This window comes from Desmodus rotundus, chromosome 1, assembly GCF_022682495.2.
Source record: "Desmodus rotundus isolate HL8 chromosome 1, HLdesRot8A.1, whole genome shotgun sequence".
Classification (NCBI taxonomy): Eukaryota; Metazoa; Chordata; class Mammalia; order Chiroptera; family Phyllostomidae; genus Desmodus; species Desmodus rotundus.
The window spans coordinates 174,541,168-174,563,028 of record NC_071387.1 but is presented as its reverse complement, the minus strand read 5'-3'; the positions used below and the strand labels follow the sequence as shown (position 1 = coordinate 174,563,028).

General features: G+C 36.4%; 2 protein-coding genes and 1 non-coding gene across 3 annotated transcripts in view; 2 read left to right on the top strand and 1 right to left on the bottom strand.

The window, feature by feature from the left end:
* Positions 1–21,861, top strand: part of IPO11 (importin 11) — a 182,199-nt gene that overhangs the window by 124,212 nt on the left and 36,126 nt on the right. Inside the window, exon 27 of the mRNA XM_024578651.4 lies at positions 7,194–7,315. Within this exon, the coding sequence (XP_024434419.2) occupies positions 7,194–7,315 (122 nt within the window). The remainder of the gene's footprint in view (positions 1–7,193; positions 7,316–21,861) is intronic.
* On the top strand, positions 10,009–17,515 carry LRRC70 (leucine rich repeat containing 70). The gene is given in 3 exon segments (XM_071220010.1): positions 10,009–10,096; positions 16,524–16,664; positions 16,667–17,515. Coding segments are annotated over 3 exon segments (939 nt in total). The 3' UTR covers positions 17,377–17,515.
* On the bottom strand, positions 21,679–21,782 carry LOC112321223 (U6 spliceosomal RNA). The gene has a single exon (XR_002976503.2). It is a non-coding gene; the product is annotated as a U6 spliceosomal RNA (small nuclear RNA).

The window sequence follows — 21,861 nt, the reverse complement described above, 5'->3', positions numbered from 1 at the left end:
AATGAGTTCCAGTAAGTCCACGTAGCTTTGAAGCAAGCAAGGATTTTGGACAAAGATTTGTCTGTCCCAAATACTTGGAAACAGTTGTGAACAGTTGTGAGGTGTTAGAGAAAGCCAGTTAATTGAGTAATTTTATATCTTTAGGAAAAGACCTGGGTTAATTGCAGAAGTTACCATTAGATAGTTTTTCCTGTAGGCATTTACTATTCAGATCTTGCCAGAGACATTTGTTTATATTGAATGAATGATGAAGTCTTTGGATTAATCACCTAATTTACAATGTAGAACCTCGGGGTGTTAAAAGAGTGGTACTTTTGCTGTAGAAAAACTTACTGGCAGATGACAGTAGTATTTGCAGACCCTTTTATTCATGGTCTTCCATTTTCTTCTGAGTGGTAAACAAGTACTGTGGGACTCAGGATGGGGAAAAGCACTTTTGGGATGACGGTGTTTTGCCATTAGGAGCCAGATTTTCATCAAAATCATCTGATTTTAGTTTGTACCTCACCTTGCCTTTCTATGTTCTTGGTGTCTTCAGTTAGAGCCTCTCCGATTTCACTTTTCTAGATACTGTATCTTTGGAGTACTTCAGCAGTGGGGAAGGGGGACTAGAAGGTTCAAATTGTTCTTTAGCCAGGTTTTTTTTCTGTTTTTAAAAATGTATTTTATTGATTATGCTATTACAGTTGTCCCATTTCCCCCCCTTCACTCCACTCCATCCTGCACACCCCCTCCCTCCCATATTTCCCCCCTATAGTTCATGTCCATGGGACATACATATAAGTTCTTTGGCTTCTACATTTCCTATACTATTCTTACCTCCCCCTCTCTATTTTCTACCTACCATTTATGCTACTTATTCTCTGTACCTTTCCCCCTCTCTCCCCCTCCCACTGCCCTGTTGATAACCCTCCGTGTGATCTCCATTTCTGTGGTTCTGTTCCTGTTCTAGTTGTTTGCTTAGTTTGCTTTTGTTTTTGTTTTAGGTGTGGTTGTTAATAACTGTGAGTTTGCTGTCATTTTACTATTCATATTTTTTATCTTCTTTTTCTTAGATAAATCCCTTTATATTTCATATAAGAAGGGCTTGGTGATGATGAACTCCTTTAACTTAACCTTATCTGAGAAGGACTTTATCTGCCCTTCCATTCTAAATGAAAGCTTTGCTGGATAGAGCAATCTTGGATGTAGGTCCTTGCCTTTCATAACTTGGAATATTTCTTTCCAGCCCCTTCTTGCCTATAAAGGTCTCTTTTGAGAAATCAGCTGACAGTCTTATGAGAACTCCTTGGTAGGTAACTGTGTTATTTTCTCGTGCTACTTCTAAGATTCTCTCCTTCTGTTTCATCTTGGGTAATGTAATGATGATGTGCCTTGGTGTGTTCCTCCTTGGGTCCAACTTCCTTGGGACTCTCGGAGCTCCCTGGACTTCCTGGAAGTCTATTTCCTTTGCCAGATTGGGGAAGTTCTCCTTCATTATTTGTTCAAATAAGTTTTCAATTTGTTGCTCTTCCTCTTCTCCTTCTGGCACCCCTATAATTCAGATGTTGGAATGTTTCAAGCTGTCCTGGAGGTTCCTAAGCCTCTCCTCATTTTTTTGAATTCTTGTTTCTTCATACTTTTCTGGTTGGATGTTTCTTTCTTCCTTCGGGTCCACACCATTGATTTGAGTCCCAGTTTCCTTCCTGTCACTGTTGGTTCCCTATACATTTTCCTTTATTTCACTTAGCATAGCCTTCATTTTTTCATCTAATTTGTGACCAAATTCAACCAATTCTGTGAGCTTCCTGATTACCAGTGTTTTGAACTGTGCATCTGATAGGTTGGCTATCTCTTCATTGCTTAGTTGTATTTTTTCTGGAGCTTTGATCTGTTCATTCAGTTGGGCCATTTTTTTTGTCTTGGAGCACCTGTTAGGTAAAGGGGCGGAGCCTTAGGTGTTCACCAGGGCGGGGTAACGCTCCTGGCTGCACTGTGACGCTGTATGTGGGAGAGGGTCTGATAGGGAGAAATGGCCCTTGCTCTACTCTCTGCTGGTTTTCAGTCACTTCCCCAGCTACCCACAAGCAAAGTGGGCCCTTCTGGTGCTGATTCCTGGGTGGGTGGGTTTGTGCATGCTCTAGGCCCCTGTGGGTCTCCAACAAACTGTCCTATGCGGCTGGGAGTTTATCCTGCTGCCTCAACACCCACAGGAGTTTTCAACCAGTGGTTTGAGGCTTTATTTCCCCTCGCCGGAGCCCCATGTTGCACAGTCTGTCACCCGGTCCACCAGCTACCGCTCAGCCTGCCCCGCTTCACAATCCGCCACCTTGCTGGGCCCACCAGCCCCTGCCTTGCTGCAAGTCCTCTCCACCCAGCTGCCCGTCTCTGCTCCTCCTCCCTGTCTGGATGAGTGTTTCTTCTTTATCTCCTTGGTTGTTGGACTTCCATACAGTTCGATTTTATGTCAGTTCTGTTTTTTTTTTTTTTTTAATTGTTGTTCTTCTTTTGGTTGTGCGAGAAGGCACAATGTGTCTAACTACGCCTCCATTTTGGCGGGAAATCCCTTAGCCAATTTTTCTTTTTGATCTTTGCCACACCTTTGTCTTCTTGGATGCATGTTGGTTACAGGGTTCTGTGGACTAAATCATCTTGCATTAGACTGTTATTCCCCAGCCAGGCAGTTTGGATTCAGGCTTTTCGATTCTGTCGAGTCACTTACCACTCTTGCATCCTCCTGCCACCATCTAAAAACATGTCCCCATCCTTACTTATTGTAATTTCTGCTCATTACTAACCCTGTGGGGTTATTTCTTTGATTTTTATATTTCTTTTTTCTCCTTTTAACAGGAGTTCAGAAGGAGCCAGCAAATGCATATGTTCAATACTAAAGTTGTTTACACAATGTCAGTATGCTTCTAGGGTAAATAACTTTATTATAAAGAGTCAATAAACTGTTTGCAGCTGAATTTAAGATATCTATCTACAAAACTAGACTGAACTCAACTATTAAGTATGTCCTTGTTTTCTAGAAACACTATCATCTTATTCTTTTTGGCAATATTCTTTAATTTAGATTTTATAAATTTGGGGGAGAGTAAGACATTTTGGTAACTTATTTCACATTCAAAAAATTTTTCACCCTAAGGAGATGACTTTCCTGAAGACGGGCCACTTAGACCATAAGATTTTTTTCTTAATCAATCCTAAATGTTTGACTTAAAACTGCATACATAGCCCTGGCTCAGTTGGTTGGAGCATTGTCCCATACAACAGAAGGTTGCAGGTTCAATTCCTGATCAGGGGACATACTAGGTTGTGGGTTTGATCCCCTGTCAGGATGCATACAGGAGGCAACTGATCGACATTTCTCTCTCTCATCAGTCTTTCTCTCTCTCTCTCTCTCCTTCCTTGTTTCTCTAAAAATCAGTAAACATATTCTCAGGTGAGGATTTAAAAACAATGCATACATCTTTCAAATTCTAGAGAGATTGAAGGTACCTTTTTGTTTCCACAAAATGAGCCAACTGATTCATGAAATCTTACGTAAAAATGACATTTTATTTTTTGAATAGCAGTTGGTATGGTTAGACAAAGAAAATAACAGTTAAAGAGAAAAGATCATCACTTGCCTAAACATTTTATATTTTGCTTTACAGGAATATAACGGTATACAATTACTTTATTCTTCTAAAGATGTATTTATAATTTGCGCCCTTTAAAGCTATAACAGTGCTGGAACCAGTTGGAAATAAAGTTTTCCTTTAATAGGTAATTATTCAATTGGTATTGGCATGATTAGTTTTCATCTGCACTTGCCTGCGTAGAATTTGGCAAACATTATCAAAGTACAGAAATCCCATCATCTTTTCATTGTGTGCTTAAGAAATGTTTTGATTTTAGAAATTAGTTCTCTGAACATAATGCAAAGTTTTTTGTTGATTCGTGATTTGCAATAAATGGTCATTAACATTTGTGACCTTAGTATTTACTTCAGAGAAACTAAGTTGAGTTTTCTAATATATACATGTGAAATTTTCATTTCCTTGTTTTATATCTCTTCAGTGTCTTTCTTTTAGATGTAGGATTAAGTCCAAACTCCCAAATGTAGGTTAGCCTGCACAGGCCTACTATAATTGTTCTTTGTCCTTATTTCTCAGCCTCGTTTTAGAACTCCTGGATCTGGCTGTTCACTGCTCGGAACAATTATTTTTTTAGAGGGAGGGCAGGGAGAAAAAGAGGGAAAGAAACATCGATGTGAGAGAGAAACATCGATCAGTTGCCTCTTGTACACGCCCCAGCCGGGGACCAATCCCGCAACTTAGGCATGTGCTCTGACCAGGAATCAAACCAGCAGCTGACCTTTCACTTTGCAGGATGACACCTAACAAACTGAGCCACACCGGTCAGGGTCAGAACATTTTTCAGTTTCTTGGAAACACCTTTCTCCCTCTTGTTTCAGAGTCCTGGTCTACAGGCTATTCCCTCTACCTAGAACACTTCCTCCCTGCCTCTTGCTTTCCTTTAGTTGGTTTTTAATCTTTTTTGATTCTACCATAAAAATAAACTCCTGAGTAATTTAGCCCCAGTCCTCCCAGATCTTTTTTAACTGTTTCTGTAATACTGGGAACTATGAATTTATCATCAGGGGTGTTTGCTCCACCCTAGCTCTGGCCCTGCTTGTGTGTCTATTTTATTTTTTAAAGATTTTATTTATTTATTTGTAGAGAAAAGGGAAGGGAGGGAGAAAGAGTAAGAGAGAAACATCAGAGTGTGGTTGCCTCTCCTGCGCCCCCATCCAGGGACCTGGCCCACAACCCAGGCATGTGCCCCTGACTGGGAATTGAACTGGCAACCCTTTGATTTGCAGGCCTGCACTTAATCCACTGAGCCACACCAGCCAGGCATTAAGTGAAATTTTATACGGAAATAAATTCATGCCCATTTGTTTATAAATTGTTTATGACTGATTTGGTGTGTTGAATAGTCGCAACTGAGACGTCATGGCCCACAAAGCCTTAAATATTTACTGTCTGGTTCTTTGCAGAAAGATTGCTGCCGCCTTGTATTCTAATTGCTTGTTTAATTATGACAGAGAGGTATTTAGATTTCCGGTTTCAGCACTGGAGATCAACTTTGGAAAACTCACTGTTGTTAAATGCTGTTAAGTATTTTTTAATAAAAGAAATAAATGTAAGTTATAAATAAAATTAGACTATAGAGATCCTTGTCTTTACTGATTGCATCTTTATTTCGACCAGCTCTATTACTGTAGCTTCAGTTGTCTATATGCAAGGAGTGTAATGTTAAAACTAGGAGCTATCTTGAGCGAGTAATTCTTGCAGTATCTGATAGATGTCTCGTATTTATATCAATTTTAAATTGTCTGTGAGTTTGCTGTGGCATCTTACGACACAGTATACAGTTTAAGGGACTCAAGTATAAATTCTTGAACTAATAAGTATTTTCTTGACATTTTATTATTTTAAAAATGTGTGGAAGCATTTCTTGGAAAAAATGAAGAAGCGCAAAAATAGACAAGTGTGAGAACTTTAGGTTGATTTTATATTATCAAATCCATAAGGTAGAGATTTGACATGAAATGCAGTTTTTTAAAGGGTGCTGGAAGTGGCAAGTGTTTCCTGCGGTTCACTGATTGACTTTCAGGCTACAAGATCAGTACATTTGGTTTGCTTCTAACTGTATCAGTCCAGGTTCCCCAGAAACATAGCAGTGTGTGTGTGTGGAGAGAGAGGAGAGGTGTGTGTTTGTGTGTGTACGTACATGTACACAAGAGAGATTTTAAGGGATTGGCTCATATGACTGTAGGGACGGGCAAGTTTTAATTTTGTAGGGCAAGCTGAAACTCAGGGTTTTTATGTTACAATTTTTTTTGACGAAATTTATATTTATTATAGTTGACATACAATATTAATTTTAAGTGTACAACACAGTGATTTATCATTTATATTTATGTACCTTACAAAGTGATCACCACAATAAGTCTAGTAACCATCCGTCTCAGTTATTACAGTATTATTGACTTTATTCCCTGTACTGTACATTACATTCCTTTGATCTGGTTTTTAACTGGAAGTTTGTACTTCTTAATCTCCTTACCTTTTCTGCCTAAGCTCCCAAACCCCTCCTCTCTGCAACCATCATTTTGTATCTATGAGTTTGTTTCATTTTGTTCATTCATTTTGTTTTTTAGATTGCACAAATAAACAAAATCATACGGTATTTGTTTTTCTCAGCCCAACTTTTCACATAATAATACTCTACCAGGGGTGTCCAACTTTTTGGCATCTCTGGAAGAAGAGTTGTTGTCTTGGGCAACACACTAAATACACAAACACTAACGAAAACTGGTGGGCAAAAAAAAAAGGTTTTAAGTAAATTTATGATTTTGTGTTGGGCCACATTCATAGCCATCCTGGACCCCATGTGGCTCACAGGCCGTGGGTTGGACACCCTGGGGGCCCATCCATATTGTTACAAATGGCAAGACTTTATTCATTTTTTATATATGAATAATATTCCATTGTATATATGTACTCATTTTCTTTATCCATTCATCTGTTGGTGGATAGTCTTGAAGCAGGATTTCTTCTTTTCAGGGAAACCTTAGTTTTTGCTCTGAAGACTTTCAGCTGATTGAATGAAGCCCGACACACATGCAGGGGTGTACGACCTTTTGGCATCTCTGGGCCACACTGGAAGAAGAAGAGTTGTCTTGGGCCACACAGTAAATACGCAAACACTAACGAAAACAAAACAATCTCATAATGTTTTAAGTAAATTTATGATTTTGTGTTGGGCCTCATTCATAGCCATCCTGGGCTGCATGTGGCCTTTGGGCCATGGGTTGGACACCCCTAAATTTAGTCAACTCGTTGTGAATGTTAATCAGACCTACAGAATACTTTTAGAGCAGCATCTAGACTGGTGTTTGAACAAACAACTGGACACCTTAGCCTAGCTAAGTTGAACAAGTCTATTTAGTTCTCAGAATTATTTGGCTTTCAAGATTGTTTAGAGTCAAATTCTAGTTTGCTTAAATTATTCCTTTCTGGCTCAAGGCTTGCCCTAAATTCTTGTATTCTAATTCTGTGGTTTGCTGGAATTGAACTTCAGCCATGCATGAGGTTTTAGCCTGTAACAGTACTTGTCCACAAGTAAATATTTGAGATGCCTCTTGGTCTTTCTTTCAGATGGACCAGCTCTTGGGAAATATGATTGAAATGTGGGTTGATCGCATGGACAACATTACCCAGCCTGAAAGAAGAAAACTTTCAGCTTTGGCTTTGCTTTCTCTTCTGCCATCTGATAATAGGTGAGGAAACAGTTTCATAAAATGTGTTTCTTTAAAGCGTCCAAACACTAGCATTGTGCACTGTTTTGGCCATTTGGTATTGCTGTGTGTTTCTGGGCAGTGTTGCTTAGTGTGTATCTGTGCTAATCTTGTTAGTAGTTAATGGCGTAGCAAGTGTTAGTCTAGATCTAAAAGTATGTGAGCGGACGTGGTGGGCACTGCAGTTGAACGGTCGTACTCATTTTACCAATTTATTTGATTCTTGTCTGAATTTCCATTTTTTTAATAATAACCAGATCTTATTAGGCTTATTTTAGGTCATCTTTTTATGTCAATATATGAAATATATAATGTTGTCAATGTGAATCGCACTTTATGAATTATCCTCCTGGTAATTCAAAAGTATCTTACATAATATTTATTTATTTTGGGATATGTATAAAGAAGCTTGCAAGTTCTTTCCTTCTGACATAGATGAAAGTATTACATTATACTTTACAAACTTTGTTAAATTCCCATTTCCGTAAAGCAAATACAGATCACTTTGATTTAGAAATCTAAAGAAGAATATGTTTTCTTTGCTTTTATTCCTAGCTTTTTGGAGTTGGCATTATATGTCCTTGTTTTTGCTGCTTTTAATTATAAAGGTATAAAGATAGGCCTTAAGACTTAACACTGTGGGAAGAATAATGATAATATATTAGATCTTTGTCTTAGGGAACTTTTAGAGCACATGCATCCTAGTGATAAACTAAATCCAGTTAGCATCAGAAGTCCTTTATAAAAATACATGTATTACTTATTTTTATCACGGTCATTCGGATTCAGTACATAGACAGTTGTTTTATCCTCACACCATAACAATAGTTAATAGTTATTGAGCACTTATATTTTGCTAAGTGCTTTGCATCTAATACCATTTAATTTTAAAACAGTCCATTTAAATTTAAAACAGAGGTATAGGCATAATTATCTTCTTTTTGTAGAACAAATAAATAGATTAAAAATGTTAAGTAACTTGCCTGGCGTCTGGCATGTGGCATGCTATAGAGCAGATTTTGGCCTTGGGTAACTAGAAGTCCGGGCTTGTTCTTCCTTTTTTTTTTTTTTTTTTTTTTTATCCTCATCCAAAGATACATTTATTGACTTGAGAGACAGAGACATCAATGTTAGAGAAAAACATTGATGTGAAAGAGAAACATTGGTTTATTGTCTCCCGTATGTACCCCAATGTGGGTTCGAACCCACAACCATTTTTAATGTATGAAACGATGCTCCAACTAACTGAGCCACCTGGCCAGAGCCAGGGATTGTTCCTTTAAATACCAGGAGGCGCTGCTTCTCAGGTGGACTTGCATAAGAGTTCCTATTTCCTCACTGTGAAATTGAGTGCCATCTTACTGATTTTTGAAGCCAAATTCCAGCTACCTACATTTTAACTTATTGCTGTTTTTCTTTTTCTTAGTGAAAAAGAACTTGAAAATTGTTAGCATTTAAAAATGAAATGCTAGAGAACCTGGTCTTTGTCAGTAGTCAACATTCCGTAAACATTTCTTGAAAAAATTAATGAATGGAGAAAATATTAAGGTTAAAAAAACATGTTAGAGTTTTCTCTAATATATAGTAGAGATTATTGAGGGTACAATAAAAATGATATAGGTTAAGAAACATTTTTTTATGAGAATACTGTTTGCTTCATTATTTAATTTTATGTAAGTGTATGGTTCAAAAACATTTTACATATATTAGTTGTGGAAATAGTTGGCTTCCATAGGTAAGTACAAGGCTTTTACAAGTCTAAGGCATGCTTAAACTGGGGCTATGCCAATCTATATAAATTGAGGAGCAGACTTTAATAAGGCCAGAAATTCCCTTAAACATTAACATTTCAGATCTAAAGGTTGTGAGAGAGAGCTTTGTGATAGGAAGATCAGATCTTAATTTTGTTTTTAAAATGAAGTAAGTATTAAAAAATCTACTGGGCAGTAGTGAATTCATGTCATTTTATGGTTACCAAGAAAATCTTGAATAATAGAGAACTTTAAAGAGTAATGATTTAATTTTAAAATGTTCTTAATTGATTACTGACTTAAAGAAGCATTGACAGATCGAGAAAATGTAATGATCTGAAAAACCAAAAAAAAATCTAAATTGCTCTAGAAGTTTGCCACATAGTCATTGGCCCATGATACAATTTAGGAAGATTTATGTTCATATAATTTAATGGAAGGTAATGTTGATGTGGAAGTCAGCAGTTTTAACATTTCCTCTTGGAGACTTTCTTCTACTTACAAATACATAGTTGTTGGAGTTTGAGGAAAGTTTTCTCCCTTCTACATACATCTCCAGTTTCTTGCTTAATTTCCCATGTAATAGTAATTTCCTGTTTCTGCGTTTCTTTTAGACTTTGTAGTAAAACTTTTTCCTTGCCTGAAATAAGCAGGTCTAGAGAATAACATTGGTAATGATTTTCTTATCGGGCTAAATTAGGAAATGTTATTTTCTTCTTTCATTATAATGTATTTTCAAGTGCAGAAATATGCTCTTCTAAAGCAGGGTTTCTAAATCACAGTACTAGTGACTTTGGGCCAGGTGATTATTTGTTATGGGACTGTCCTGCACAATGTAGGATTTAGCAGCATCCCCTGGTTTCTACCTACTAGATGTGCTTAGTAGAACCTCCCATGTCTAGTTTAGAATCACTGCTGTAAAGAATGATCATTTGGGAAACTGTTAAACTCCTTTGCCCTAAACCACAACTTCTGGTTCAGAAATTTGATAAAGACTGTAGACTTGATAACCGTACTCAAATCCCAGTGCCATTCACTTGTGACTGTGGCCACATAACTTCTCTGTGCCTATGTTTAGTTGTTTCTAAAATTGCGATTCTAATAGTGTCTTTCTGATGAGGGTATTGTAAAGATTTAGTGAATTTACATATGTAATGTAACTGTCTGGATAGGTAAAGTTAGCTGTTTTTATTTTATTCTTTTTTTCCTCTCTTCCTTTCTCATTCATCCATCTATCATCCAATTACCTTAGTACAAAGTTCTAAAAGCTTAAGTCACTGTACATGCATTCATGTTAAATTCACTACATTTTGAGTGTATACCTGTTTGTTAATTCATTTAAAAAGTGTGTAACTACCTATGTCCTAAGGAATGTCACCTTCTGCTTGATGATATTTTATAGTGCTGTGCAATATCACCAACTTAACGATACATGGATTTGCTTATGTTTACTCCATTCAGTCTCTTTATATCTTCTTGGTCATTTTCTGAATGTAGTGCAGTCTTTCTTTTAATTGTGCAGTTCAGTTGTCTCATCTCTTTTTGTTTTACTATTTTTTTTAGCTGTAATAATTCCAAGTTTGAATTTTCTTCCTTTCTTAGGGTCTATAATATTTCTACATAGAGGGAGTAAAGGTTTCTTTAGCTAATTTTTATATGAAAATAACATTACTTACATACACACCTCTTAATGTTTTCCAAAGTGTTTCCCTCCAAAGGCATAGATTAAACTTCAGTCTAGGATCAGGAGTCGCATGTCACTGCCGTGTCTTTGTAGTCTCTTTCACTCTTTAATGTCATTTCCCGAGCCTCTCTTTCTCTCTAAAGGGTAACATTTTTGAAGAATACAATCCTCTTCTATCTATCCTTCTCTCCCTTCCCTCACCCCTTCCCTGTATTCATCCTTCATTCCCTCTGTCTCGACAGAATAAAGTGTTCCTCACTGAGGTGTTTCTGATGTTTCCTCATGATTAGATTCAGGCTGGAATATTTCAGAAGTGCTGTTGTGTCCTTCTTGAAATACAACATCTGGCGGCACACGGTGTCCATCTGCTTCTCGTTAATGCTGCTAATTCTGGTCAAGGTGTTGTCTGATTTCTTCACTTTGTAGTTACTATTTTTTCTTGCAACCAAATAGCAATCTGTATTGAGATACTGCTTCTCATTAAAATTTTACCCGACATTGAGCAAAATGATAATTTTTTTTTTATTGTTACTGGACTATTTTAAATTGTAAACACCATTTTAAATTTTGATTTGGGGGTCCATAAATAATTTAAGATCCATAAGATTAGTGACTTCTGTTGTAAACCATTCTTTATATGTAAACCCACCCTAATTGTTTGATACATAGATGCTGTATCTCTAAATAATATAGATGGTATATACTTAAAATATAGTACTAAAACAGTTCTCTTATTTATTCATTCTCGTAATTGTAATGGAATTTCTGAATGGAAAAGAAAATAGATCTGTGTCAATACTTGAAGCGTGAGATTATTTGAAGACAAAGGTAGTATAAAAGAAGAATGAGAGAAAAATAAATCAGTGAGTGAATCAATTTCCTGAAAAGAAAAGGGAGGAAGCCCATTTAGGAGGCTGAGTGTAATGTTCAGAAATAGTTCTAATAAAAACTAGTAGAAATCAGAAAAGGGATATGAGGAACCATTTTGATGTGTTATATTCCAGAGCAAAACCAAAATGTCAGAATTCAGATTGCGGAGAATCACATTGAAGACATTCATGTGAATTGGAGATCACATGAAGACTTTACTAAACATGTTACAGGAGTTAAAGTTCATGAGATTGTAAATTCCTTAAGTAATGTGAATTGCTGTGAATGACAGTACTTAATCAAAACACAGGGAAATGTACCTGCATTTCCCTGCAGTGGGAAGCTGGGAAACTTGAGTTGTAATCTCAAATTTGAGTAGTGCTGTGATCATAGCAAGTGGGAGGATGAAGAGTCTCTGGATTCCATTCCTGCATTAAGAGAAAGGCTAAATTTTGTTTTTCTGGATATCGGAATTGTGCTGTATATCAACCTGAGAGCTAAAATGTATTATTTATATTTGTTATTTTTATACTCACTTTAGTTTACTGCAGTTTACTTCAGTTTTTATGGTATGAATAATACAGGTTTCATTTTTTTCTCTCACTTTTCCTTGTTGTAATTTATTTAAAATTTTTTTCTAAGATCTAATAAATAATTTTGTCAGCTTTGGATATTTCTGGAACAATGGACAGTGTTAATTAATGTTCCTATTTTATTACCTTGAAGCTTTTTCTCTTTAAACTTTATTTTGATTTTGATGTATAATATCTCTGACTTTTTTTAAACTCTAAGGGAGGAAAAGGTTTTCCTTGACTTTCTCAGAGCAGCTGCAAGAATTTTTAAAACATATGATACTTGACTATTAAAGTATACAATACCTGGGATTTAGTAAGGGGCACTGACCTCTCTTCCCTGAGATGGTCAAATAAGAAAATGACCACAGCCATCTGGTATGAATGAATCAAAATGATATCTTTTTTTTGTCAGATTGGCAAAAAATATATTTTTTGGTTTGCCACAGAATTTTAGTAATTAGTTTATGATTACTGCAAGGTGAAAAAGGTTGAAAATCTCTGACTTAGAGTCCCTACCTTGGTCCGGAAATTAAGTAAATGAAGACAAGATCTATAGGAGAAAAGCATACAAATTTAATGTTTTACATGACACAGAACACTCATGAGGAAATGAAGACCTAAAAAATTGTTAAACCTGTGAGTTTTTACACTAGGTTTGATGTGGAGTGGATGCAGAGTAGTAGAAAGATATAATAAGGACAAATGGTATGAGATAAGTGTAGTAAAGCTGGGGAAGTTTTTGTTTGTATTCTGTTCAGAGTCCTTATGTCTTTGGAGATAAGTTTGCTCTTTCCTTCCCACTATAGAGAGGGCACCTCTCACATGAAGGTTTTATAACCTGTTTCAGGGGTGAAGGGAAAGAGGATATGGGGATGTGGCTGGGAATTGGGAAGGTCAGAGAGAGACCTTCCTGCTTCTGCCGTCGTCTTAAACATTTTTAGCTTAAACTTAAAGTATTCGGTATGCCAAGGTGCTATATTTGGGGGTAGCATGTCCTGAACCCCATCATAACTCTTAAGTTGCATGACACAATTGAAAAACCCATGAGGCATACTTTATTTCACTTTGTATGTTACTGAAAATACGAAACCAAACAGGCTTGAGGATCGTAGCTCCTGTGCCATCTTTATCTAATTCATGTCATTTTTGTCGTTTGGGGTTGGGTTTTTTTTTTTGGTTGTTTTCTTATTTCTTTATTCATAAAATAAAAACAATAGCTAGTCACAAAGGGTATTTGTGAGAAATAAATCATTTGGTAAAGATCTTTTATTAAGTATGTACCTCTAATTTTTTTATTGTCATAGAAAGATAATGCTTGGTGTTACACAAAGTATTTCATATGGAAATAATTCATATCATCTGAAGTAATAGTCTTTTTTTAAAGATTTTATTTATTTTTAGAGAGAGGAAGGGAGGGAGAAAGAGGGAGAGAAATATCAGTATATGGATGCCTCTCACGTCCCCTGGGGACCTGGTCCACAACCTAGGAATGTGCCCTGACTGGGAATTGAACTAATGACCCTTTGGTTCATAGGCCAGCACTCAACCCACTGAGCCACACTAGCCAGGGCTAAAGTAGTTGTCTTGATGTGAGGTAAAGCTGCTTAATATCAAAAGGGAACTATAATGTATAATTATATTATCACTGATATTTTAAGTGTATTGTTAGGGTATTGGTAATGTTAATAAAAGTCAGAATTAGAAATCCTAAGCAATCAGCTTTTTGGAAAATTATGACTAAACAATTATAATTATTATAATTGTATATACAATTATAAATAATTTATAATCATTTCCTTATATCCTTACCTTGAAATATTACATTATATGCATTTATATTAAAAGATTCAAAACTAATTCACATGTATATGTAATAAAATGTCATTAAAGGGCCTCTTGCACTCTTCTCAACTTTCATTGCCAAAAGGTCACCTTTGCCAGTAATTTGGTATACAACCTGATATCATTATACACCCTAAGGCACATTACTGTAGTATACATGGTGGGGCCAAGGTAGGTTTGCAGTTGTTTGTATGGAAAATAATGCAATAATTAGTTATTAATAATACAAGAATAATCTATTTCAAATACTCAAAACTGTAAACCAACTTTTGTACCACCCTGTATTAAGGCACTAATTGGTAGTATTTAATATTTTTTATACCCTTGACTTCTTTTTGAAAAATTGAAAAGAAGACCGTAGAAGATAGTGTAACATGTGTGTTCACTATTCTAAATTGCTTTCTGTTATGCTACCTGTTCTTTTAAAGTCCTAATATGTATTCAAAACAATCTAAATATTTTATTCATTTAAAAATTCACAAAATTATATCATTCTATTTACATTTCATTTCAACTTTTTCCACTCAGTAGCTATCTGTTGTTGGTGTATATGCAGAGGTTGTTCATTCTAAAAATTTTAAGTTTTTAGGGTTTTTGGGTTTTTCTTTTTAAAATACTTATTTTTAAAATTATGCAGTATTTAGGTGTGTGCATTAGAAAACTCAAATTAACAGCATTCTGAAAAATAAGATCCTGAGATTTCCTTTCAACAATACTTTTGAAACACAGATAAAATTACTTCCTGTCTCTCAGTTTCCTGTCTCCATGGCAACCTCTGTTTTACACACTGACCGTGGAGGAACCAATGTGAAGAGTGGTGTTTCCTGAGCAAACAAGTGACTTTAAAAAAAAAAGGTGGAGGGCTGGAGGTCAACGGTACCACAGAAAGAAATGGAGTTTAGAAATTTCTTCAGATTTAGAAAGAAAACCTTTACTTGAATCAGCCGCGTGTTAATAATGTGAATTTCCTGTTCTTGGTAAGACTGTTGATTTAAATGTGAACTTTAGCTGAAACTAAAAATAATTTGATTTGTAAAAAACTATAGTTTCAGGAGAGTTTAATTGTTCTGCAATGACCTTGTATTTTCATAAATACATATTTTATAATTTTATTTAATTAATGTTAGACTTTAAGTTAATAAAGGGATATACTGTATCTAAAGACTCGTATTCCTGCATCATCCTTTTTCAGTTGTTACAGTAATTGTAATATTTTAAATGAACTTAGTAAACATTTTATTTTGCAGTTCATTAAATTTGAATTACTATTTTATCAGTGAGTTAATGGCCTGGAGGTGTTAATAATTCTAGAACATACTCCAAACTCATGATTTTACGCTATCATCTTAGTATGACTTATGATACATAGTAAGAACTTTTTGAAGATTTAAAGTTTTATCTTCTCTTTTTACAGCCTTTTCTGATACAAGCAGAAAAAAACAAGAGCAGGGCTTTGTGTGTAGTACATTTGTCTGTGCTCTGCCTGTGACTCTTCTTGTTACCTGTAATCTTGTGTTATTATTCCATAAAAGATACTTGGATGTGCATCTGTTTATCAGCTCTGCACTAGGAGACGAATTAAGTGCCATAACTCAGGCCTTTGAAATATTCCTAAGAATTTTCCTGAAAGTACAGTTTTTCTGTATCTGACTGGAAATAATTGATCTCATATCCTCGTTAAATGTGAGTGAATTACTGGGACATCATTCTCTGGTAGCATTATAGTTGAATAATAGTGGCATTGTGTATTTGTATCCAAAAGCCTTTTGTTCATTTGAAGCACCTCTATTTTCTATATCTAAATGATAATTTTATGAAATACTTGGATCCTGGAATATTTGAGGGGCTTTCCAATCTTCCTAATTTATATTTATAGTCTAATCAAGTATTCTTTGTTTCAAGAGGAGTATTTAATGATCTAGTTTCAGTTTGGTACTCATCAGCTTTAAAGAAATCGCCTCCCTGTCTTTGGGAGTGGTTCATTTGTCGGTACGATTGCTCTTCAGGTACTTGATTTATCAAACAGTAGAATTTTGAGGATATCAGATGCAGATTTACAGTATCTTGGAAACCTGGATTGTTTGTATCTAGAAGGTAATAATTTAACAAAAGTACCATCAAAAGCTTTTGCAGTACTTAAGAATCTTAAAGACTGTCTGTGCCTCATACCCATATTGAAGCAATACAGACTTTTGCGTTTAAAGGACTTGTCGACTTGATATAGTTGCTTCTGAAAAATTCAAGAATTAAAAATGTTACTAGGGATGAATTTAGTGGAATTAATAATCTTAAACATTTGATCTTAAGTCATACTGATTTAGAAAATTTAAATTCTGGCACATTTGCCTTGTTAAATAATTTAATATACCTTAAGTTATAAACAGAATAATCAGCATTGGTAATGATACATTTGAAAATATGGGAGCATCTTTGAAGATCCTTAATCCTGTCATTTAATAATCTTACAGACTTACATCCAAGGGTCCTTAAGCCATTGTCTTCATTGACTCATCTTCAGGCAAATTCTAATCCTTGGGACTGTAACTGCAAACTGTCGGGCCTTCGCGACTGGCTAGCATCTTCAGCCATTACCCTAAACATCTGTTGTCAGAACCCCCATCCATGCTTGGCAGAGCATTGCATTACACTAAGTGGACTAACTTTACAGATTGCGGTACATCTTCGACAAACATATCCAGAGCTTGGGCTATAAAATCTCTTCATATTCATCACAAGACCACTGTGTTAATGATGGCCTGGCATAAAGTAACCACAATTGGGGAACATTTGGAAAATGCTGAGAGCGTTACTTTCGGGGAACAAATTCATACTTCACCTACCGGTAGACTTTTTCAAGAGAATACCTTTGATAATCCACTAGAGACTACTGCAGTGTTACCTGTGCAGATACAGCTTACTACTTCTGTTAACTTGAACTTGGAGAAAAACAGCGCTCTACCAATTGATGATGCTTCAGTGTCAGGGAAAACATCTCTAATTTGTACACAAGAAGTTGAAAGGTTAAATGAGGCTTTTGACATTTTGCTAGCTTTATTTATCGTAGCTTGTGTTTTGATCATGTTTTTGATCTACAAAGTTGTTCAGTTTAAACAAAAACTAAAGACACCAGAAAACTCGGGGGAGAATAGACTTGAATATTACAGCTTTTATCAGTCGGCGAGGTATAATGTGACTGCTTCAATTTGTAACACTTACCCAAATTCTCTTGAAAGCCCTGGTTTGGAGCAGGTTCGACTTCATAAAGAAGTTGTTCCTGAAAGTGAGGCGCAGGTCATTCTCTTTGAACATTCTGCTTTGTGATTCAGCCCAGTAGTGGTTGTAAGAAAACAGAAGTGCTGTGGACATGAACTATGTTGAAGCCTCCTTGTAGAATTATAAACTTTATTTGGAAATATAATGAATTATATGAAGTTAGCATTAATAAATAATGTTTTTAATACCTTGTGAATACTGTATTTATTCAGCAGATATTTTCTTTGATAGGCACTGAAGTAATAATAACAGCTAACATTTCTGTGTACCAAACACTATGCTAAATCCTTCAGATATCACATTTAATCATTAAAAAGCCTTGTCAGGTAGTATTGTCTACATTTTACAGGTAAGGAAACGTAGACAGAGTGAGTTGGAGAAACTCCCACATTCTCACACTTGTGACACCCCTTAGGTCTGATTACAAAGCCCATGTTCCTAATTTCATGCTATACTGCTGCTTAGGTGATAGGGTTATAATTGTGAACAACGTAGATACTGTTCCTGTTCTTGGTAGAACTTAGAATCTAGAGGCAGGAGCACATGGTTACTGTACAGCATTCTAAGTACTGCACTTGGAGTGCACTGGGCATAACGTGTGGAGGTGGGAGGTGGCTTTATGAGAAAAGCAGCTCCGAAACTGGATCGTGAAGGATGAATAGGAATTATCCCAGTGACGAGAGCTGAGTCACAGGTAGAAAGGGTTGAAAAGTCAGAAGGGTTGAAGAAAGAAATAGAGTACTGCTTTTCAAGAACTAAACTCTGGTACAACTGGAGCTGTGAGTGGTGACGTGAGATTTGCAGCCAGAGAGGTATCCCAGGATGAAGGATGAGTAATTTTATGTTTTTCCCTTAAGGTAGCAGGGAGCCATGGGAGTATTTTAAGCAATGGAGTGACACGATGAATTTATTTTTTAGCAAGTGCATGCTTTCTAAAAGGAGCAACATGAGTAGAGGGTGATTAATTGGGTAGGAATCTGAATCCTACCCAATCCAGGGCAGAGGGATAGATTCTAGAGCTACTTTGGAAGTGAGATGAACTGATGTGGCAATTGGCTGAGGGGTGGCAGGTGAGGGAAAAATAAAAAATGTTAGATTTTCACTTAGGCAGCTCTGTGCTGCATTTCCTGAACAAAGGAAGCAAGAGCAGTGGGGAAATAAGAGTGGGGGCAGAATGAGTTCAATTATCCAGGAAGCAGAAGATGAGAGAGATCTAGCTGGTAAAGGTGAATTTTAACCTTTCATCTGTCCAGTACTCTGAAATTACATGATTCACTCTTAACAGTAACAATAACCATTTGGGGCTGTGAGTTTGGGATACAGGTAATTGAGGAAGAATAAGAGGAAGGAGCCCCTAGGATATGATAGTAGCCTCAACTGACAATCTTTAATAAGATAGATGGTAATTGAAGTAATGGAGGTGATGTAATGGTTTTCTCTATTAACATAAATTTATACTTGTGAGGCATTCTTTAGAATATTAGGTATAGCAAGCACCCTTTCTTGATCTGCTAATAGTGGCCTAAACATCAAATATGTGTTAAATTTCATCTGTGCATTATGTAGCTATGTTTGTGCTATTCTTTCACTTCCACCCAATTTTTATTTTATCATTAAAAGGTAATACTATCCCTATGAAATTAACCTGAAACAATCCGGGAGTGTTTCAGCCATGTGATAATTATCTGGTTTGTATTGTAAAACTGGAATAATTATATGAAGTTGCTATGTTCTCCATTAAACATACAGGTCTTCTCAAATTCAGAATCACTTGGAAACCTTGATAAAACACAGATTCTGTCCCCACTCTTTCCAGAATTCTTGATTTAGTGGGTCTGGAATAGGGCCTGTGAATTTGTATTTAAACAAGTTTGCTGAAGCTGCTGGTCTGGGCACCATGCTTTGAGAACCACTGCTGTAAGATACTTGAGAGAAAAGCACAAAGGAGCTTTGTAGTGCTTCTGGGGTGTACTGGAAATTGCAGAGAAGGCAAAGCTGCAGCCCCTTCCCCCCAAGGATTTTCAGTGTTCTGCATTTTCCTGACTAGCTTAAAGCCATCTATGTCCTTGATTGTGATTTTAGGAGAAAACCTGAATATATTTCTAAAAAATTTGTTCTTACATGAATTGCTTGTTTTATTATGGAAGAATATGTGGTATTTGTTTCACCTTGAAAGATATTTTTAATAATACACTTTTTTGTTGTGTTTGCCCAACCCCTCACAATTTCAACTAGATTTTTTCTTTATTTACTAAAGTACATATTCATTGGAAAAAAAGAATTCAAACAGTACAGAAATAATTAAAGTAGAAGTTGAAAACTCCATGTCTCCCTTCCCTACCACCTATATTACATCTTAAATATGATTAGGAGTAGCAGAGTTGACTATTTGAAGTTAAGAAAAATCCATGTAACAACATATCTTGCTCTTAAAACTAATTCTCACCCACTTTAAAGAAGATAATTTGGAAATTCTACCAAATTTTTTTTTGTTTTTGTATATAATTTCTAATTGATTTAGGCTCAACTAGTAATGTGGACCTTGGCCGGCAGGGTCCGTGCGTTGTGGCCGTGTGTGTGGAGGTTTAGCACAGATTTAGGAAGTTACTTTAGAGATATGCAGTAACATCTGCTGCCTCAATCCAGGGTGAGGGAGTTTTAGCAAAAGCAAGTCTCATAGCAGCCTACGTACAATGCAGGCCTGATTCCCCACGGGAGAACCTGTCTGTGGGCGTGGGTCCAGTGTGCTTACTCACTCCCCACTGGCCTTTCCGAGTGGGGGCTGCACTACATTCCCCATACCACACGGAACAGTTCCCTATAAACTAGAAAACTTTAATCATCTTAATATCAATTTCTATATAGAACTATAATTGTACACAGTGATATTCATTAAGTGTTAATTCCAGTTTTTGTCAGTAGCCATTCCTTTCACTAATGTTAGCCAGCTCATATTTCACTGTTGTTTGATATTTGCACAGTTTTTTAAAAAGATAAGGTAAAATTGATTGGAAGTAATATGTCCATAGAAGTTTTCTGCTGTCATTTCTGTATTTTAATTTTTCACATTTTGAGCAGCACTGCCTTGAACAAAACAGTCAAGTTGACACCAAATTATACACACGCACACACATATACACAAGTAGACACACACACTCAACCTGGATTGAACCTGCAAGCCGGGTTATGTGCCCTGATCAGGAATTGAATGCATCACCTTTTGGTCCACTGGACAATCGCTTCAACCAACCAAGCCACATTGGCCAGGGCCCAAGTAATATTTTTAATATAACTAAAGCTTACTCTTCAGATTTCTGTATTTCTTTACTATTTCCTAGAGGTTCTTGATTAGAGCACTGAAAAATAGGTGGGCTCTAACTTAATATGGTTGTGTTTTAGAGGGATAGTTTTAAATACATTTCCATTTTTTCCACTGAATTTTATAAGAAGTGGTTTAAGGTTCCAGGGTATATACCCCCAAAATGTCATCCCTCCCCACTCCTTCCCCCTGCCATCCTTACCAAATGAGGAGTATAGAAGTCAACTACCATGTATTTATAATATTATAACTTGGAAATGCACTTAGAATTCCAACATGGAATTTCAGACACATGCCTCTCACTTCTGAGATAACTGGGGACTTTGGTGTCAGATTCAGTGATACGGGACAGAAACTTCAGGAATGAGCAGGAAATAGAAGGTTCTAGGTGATGGGGTAGAAGCCTAGGGTAAGGACCATCAAGGTGTCTTGTAATCTTCTCAAAGTGAGGAATTGCCAGTATTTTGATAGCTGGAGGCTAAGTACTGGTTGGGAATTGAGGGGGAGACATTGTGGGAGAGGGAGGGAATTGTCTGAAGCTCGTAATAAGGAAAGAGGAACTCTGGATACCTCTTTGTTTTCCATCCACTTCTCATTCTTAGTGAGTCCTTGACTTCCTCATACATAAAGTTCCAGGGTTACTTTGTTCATTTACTTTGCCTCATGGCCACCTGTGTCTGGAGTCAGCAACAGTGGGACAGGTTTTTATTCCCTTCTATTCTATTGCCTTTTATATTTTGTTTGTAGAGGTCCTCCAACTAGTAGTGGAATTTATTCAGATGTTGCTACACTAATATTCATACATGATAAATATTTACCATTAGACCACACACAATAGTTTTAAGATTTTACTTATTTTTAGAGAAAGCGCAAGGGAAGGAGAATGAGAGGGAAAGAAACATCAATGTGTGGTTGCCTCTCCCATACACCCTACTGGTGACCTGGCCTGCAACCCAGGCATGTGCCCTGACAGGGAAGCGGACTGGTGAACCTTTCGTTTGCAAGCTGGTGCTCAAGCCACTACTGAGCCAAAAAATATGGAACACTGCACAAATTTCTGTGTCGTCCTTGCACAGAGGCCATGCCAATCTTCTCTATATTCCAGTTTTAGTATATGTGCTGCCAAAGCAAGCACAGAAAACTTCTATTAATGTATAAACCACGTACAGTATATACACCTGTGTAGCCACTGCTCGGGTCAAGAAATAGAACAT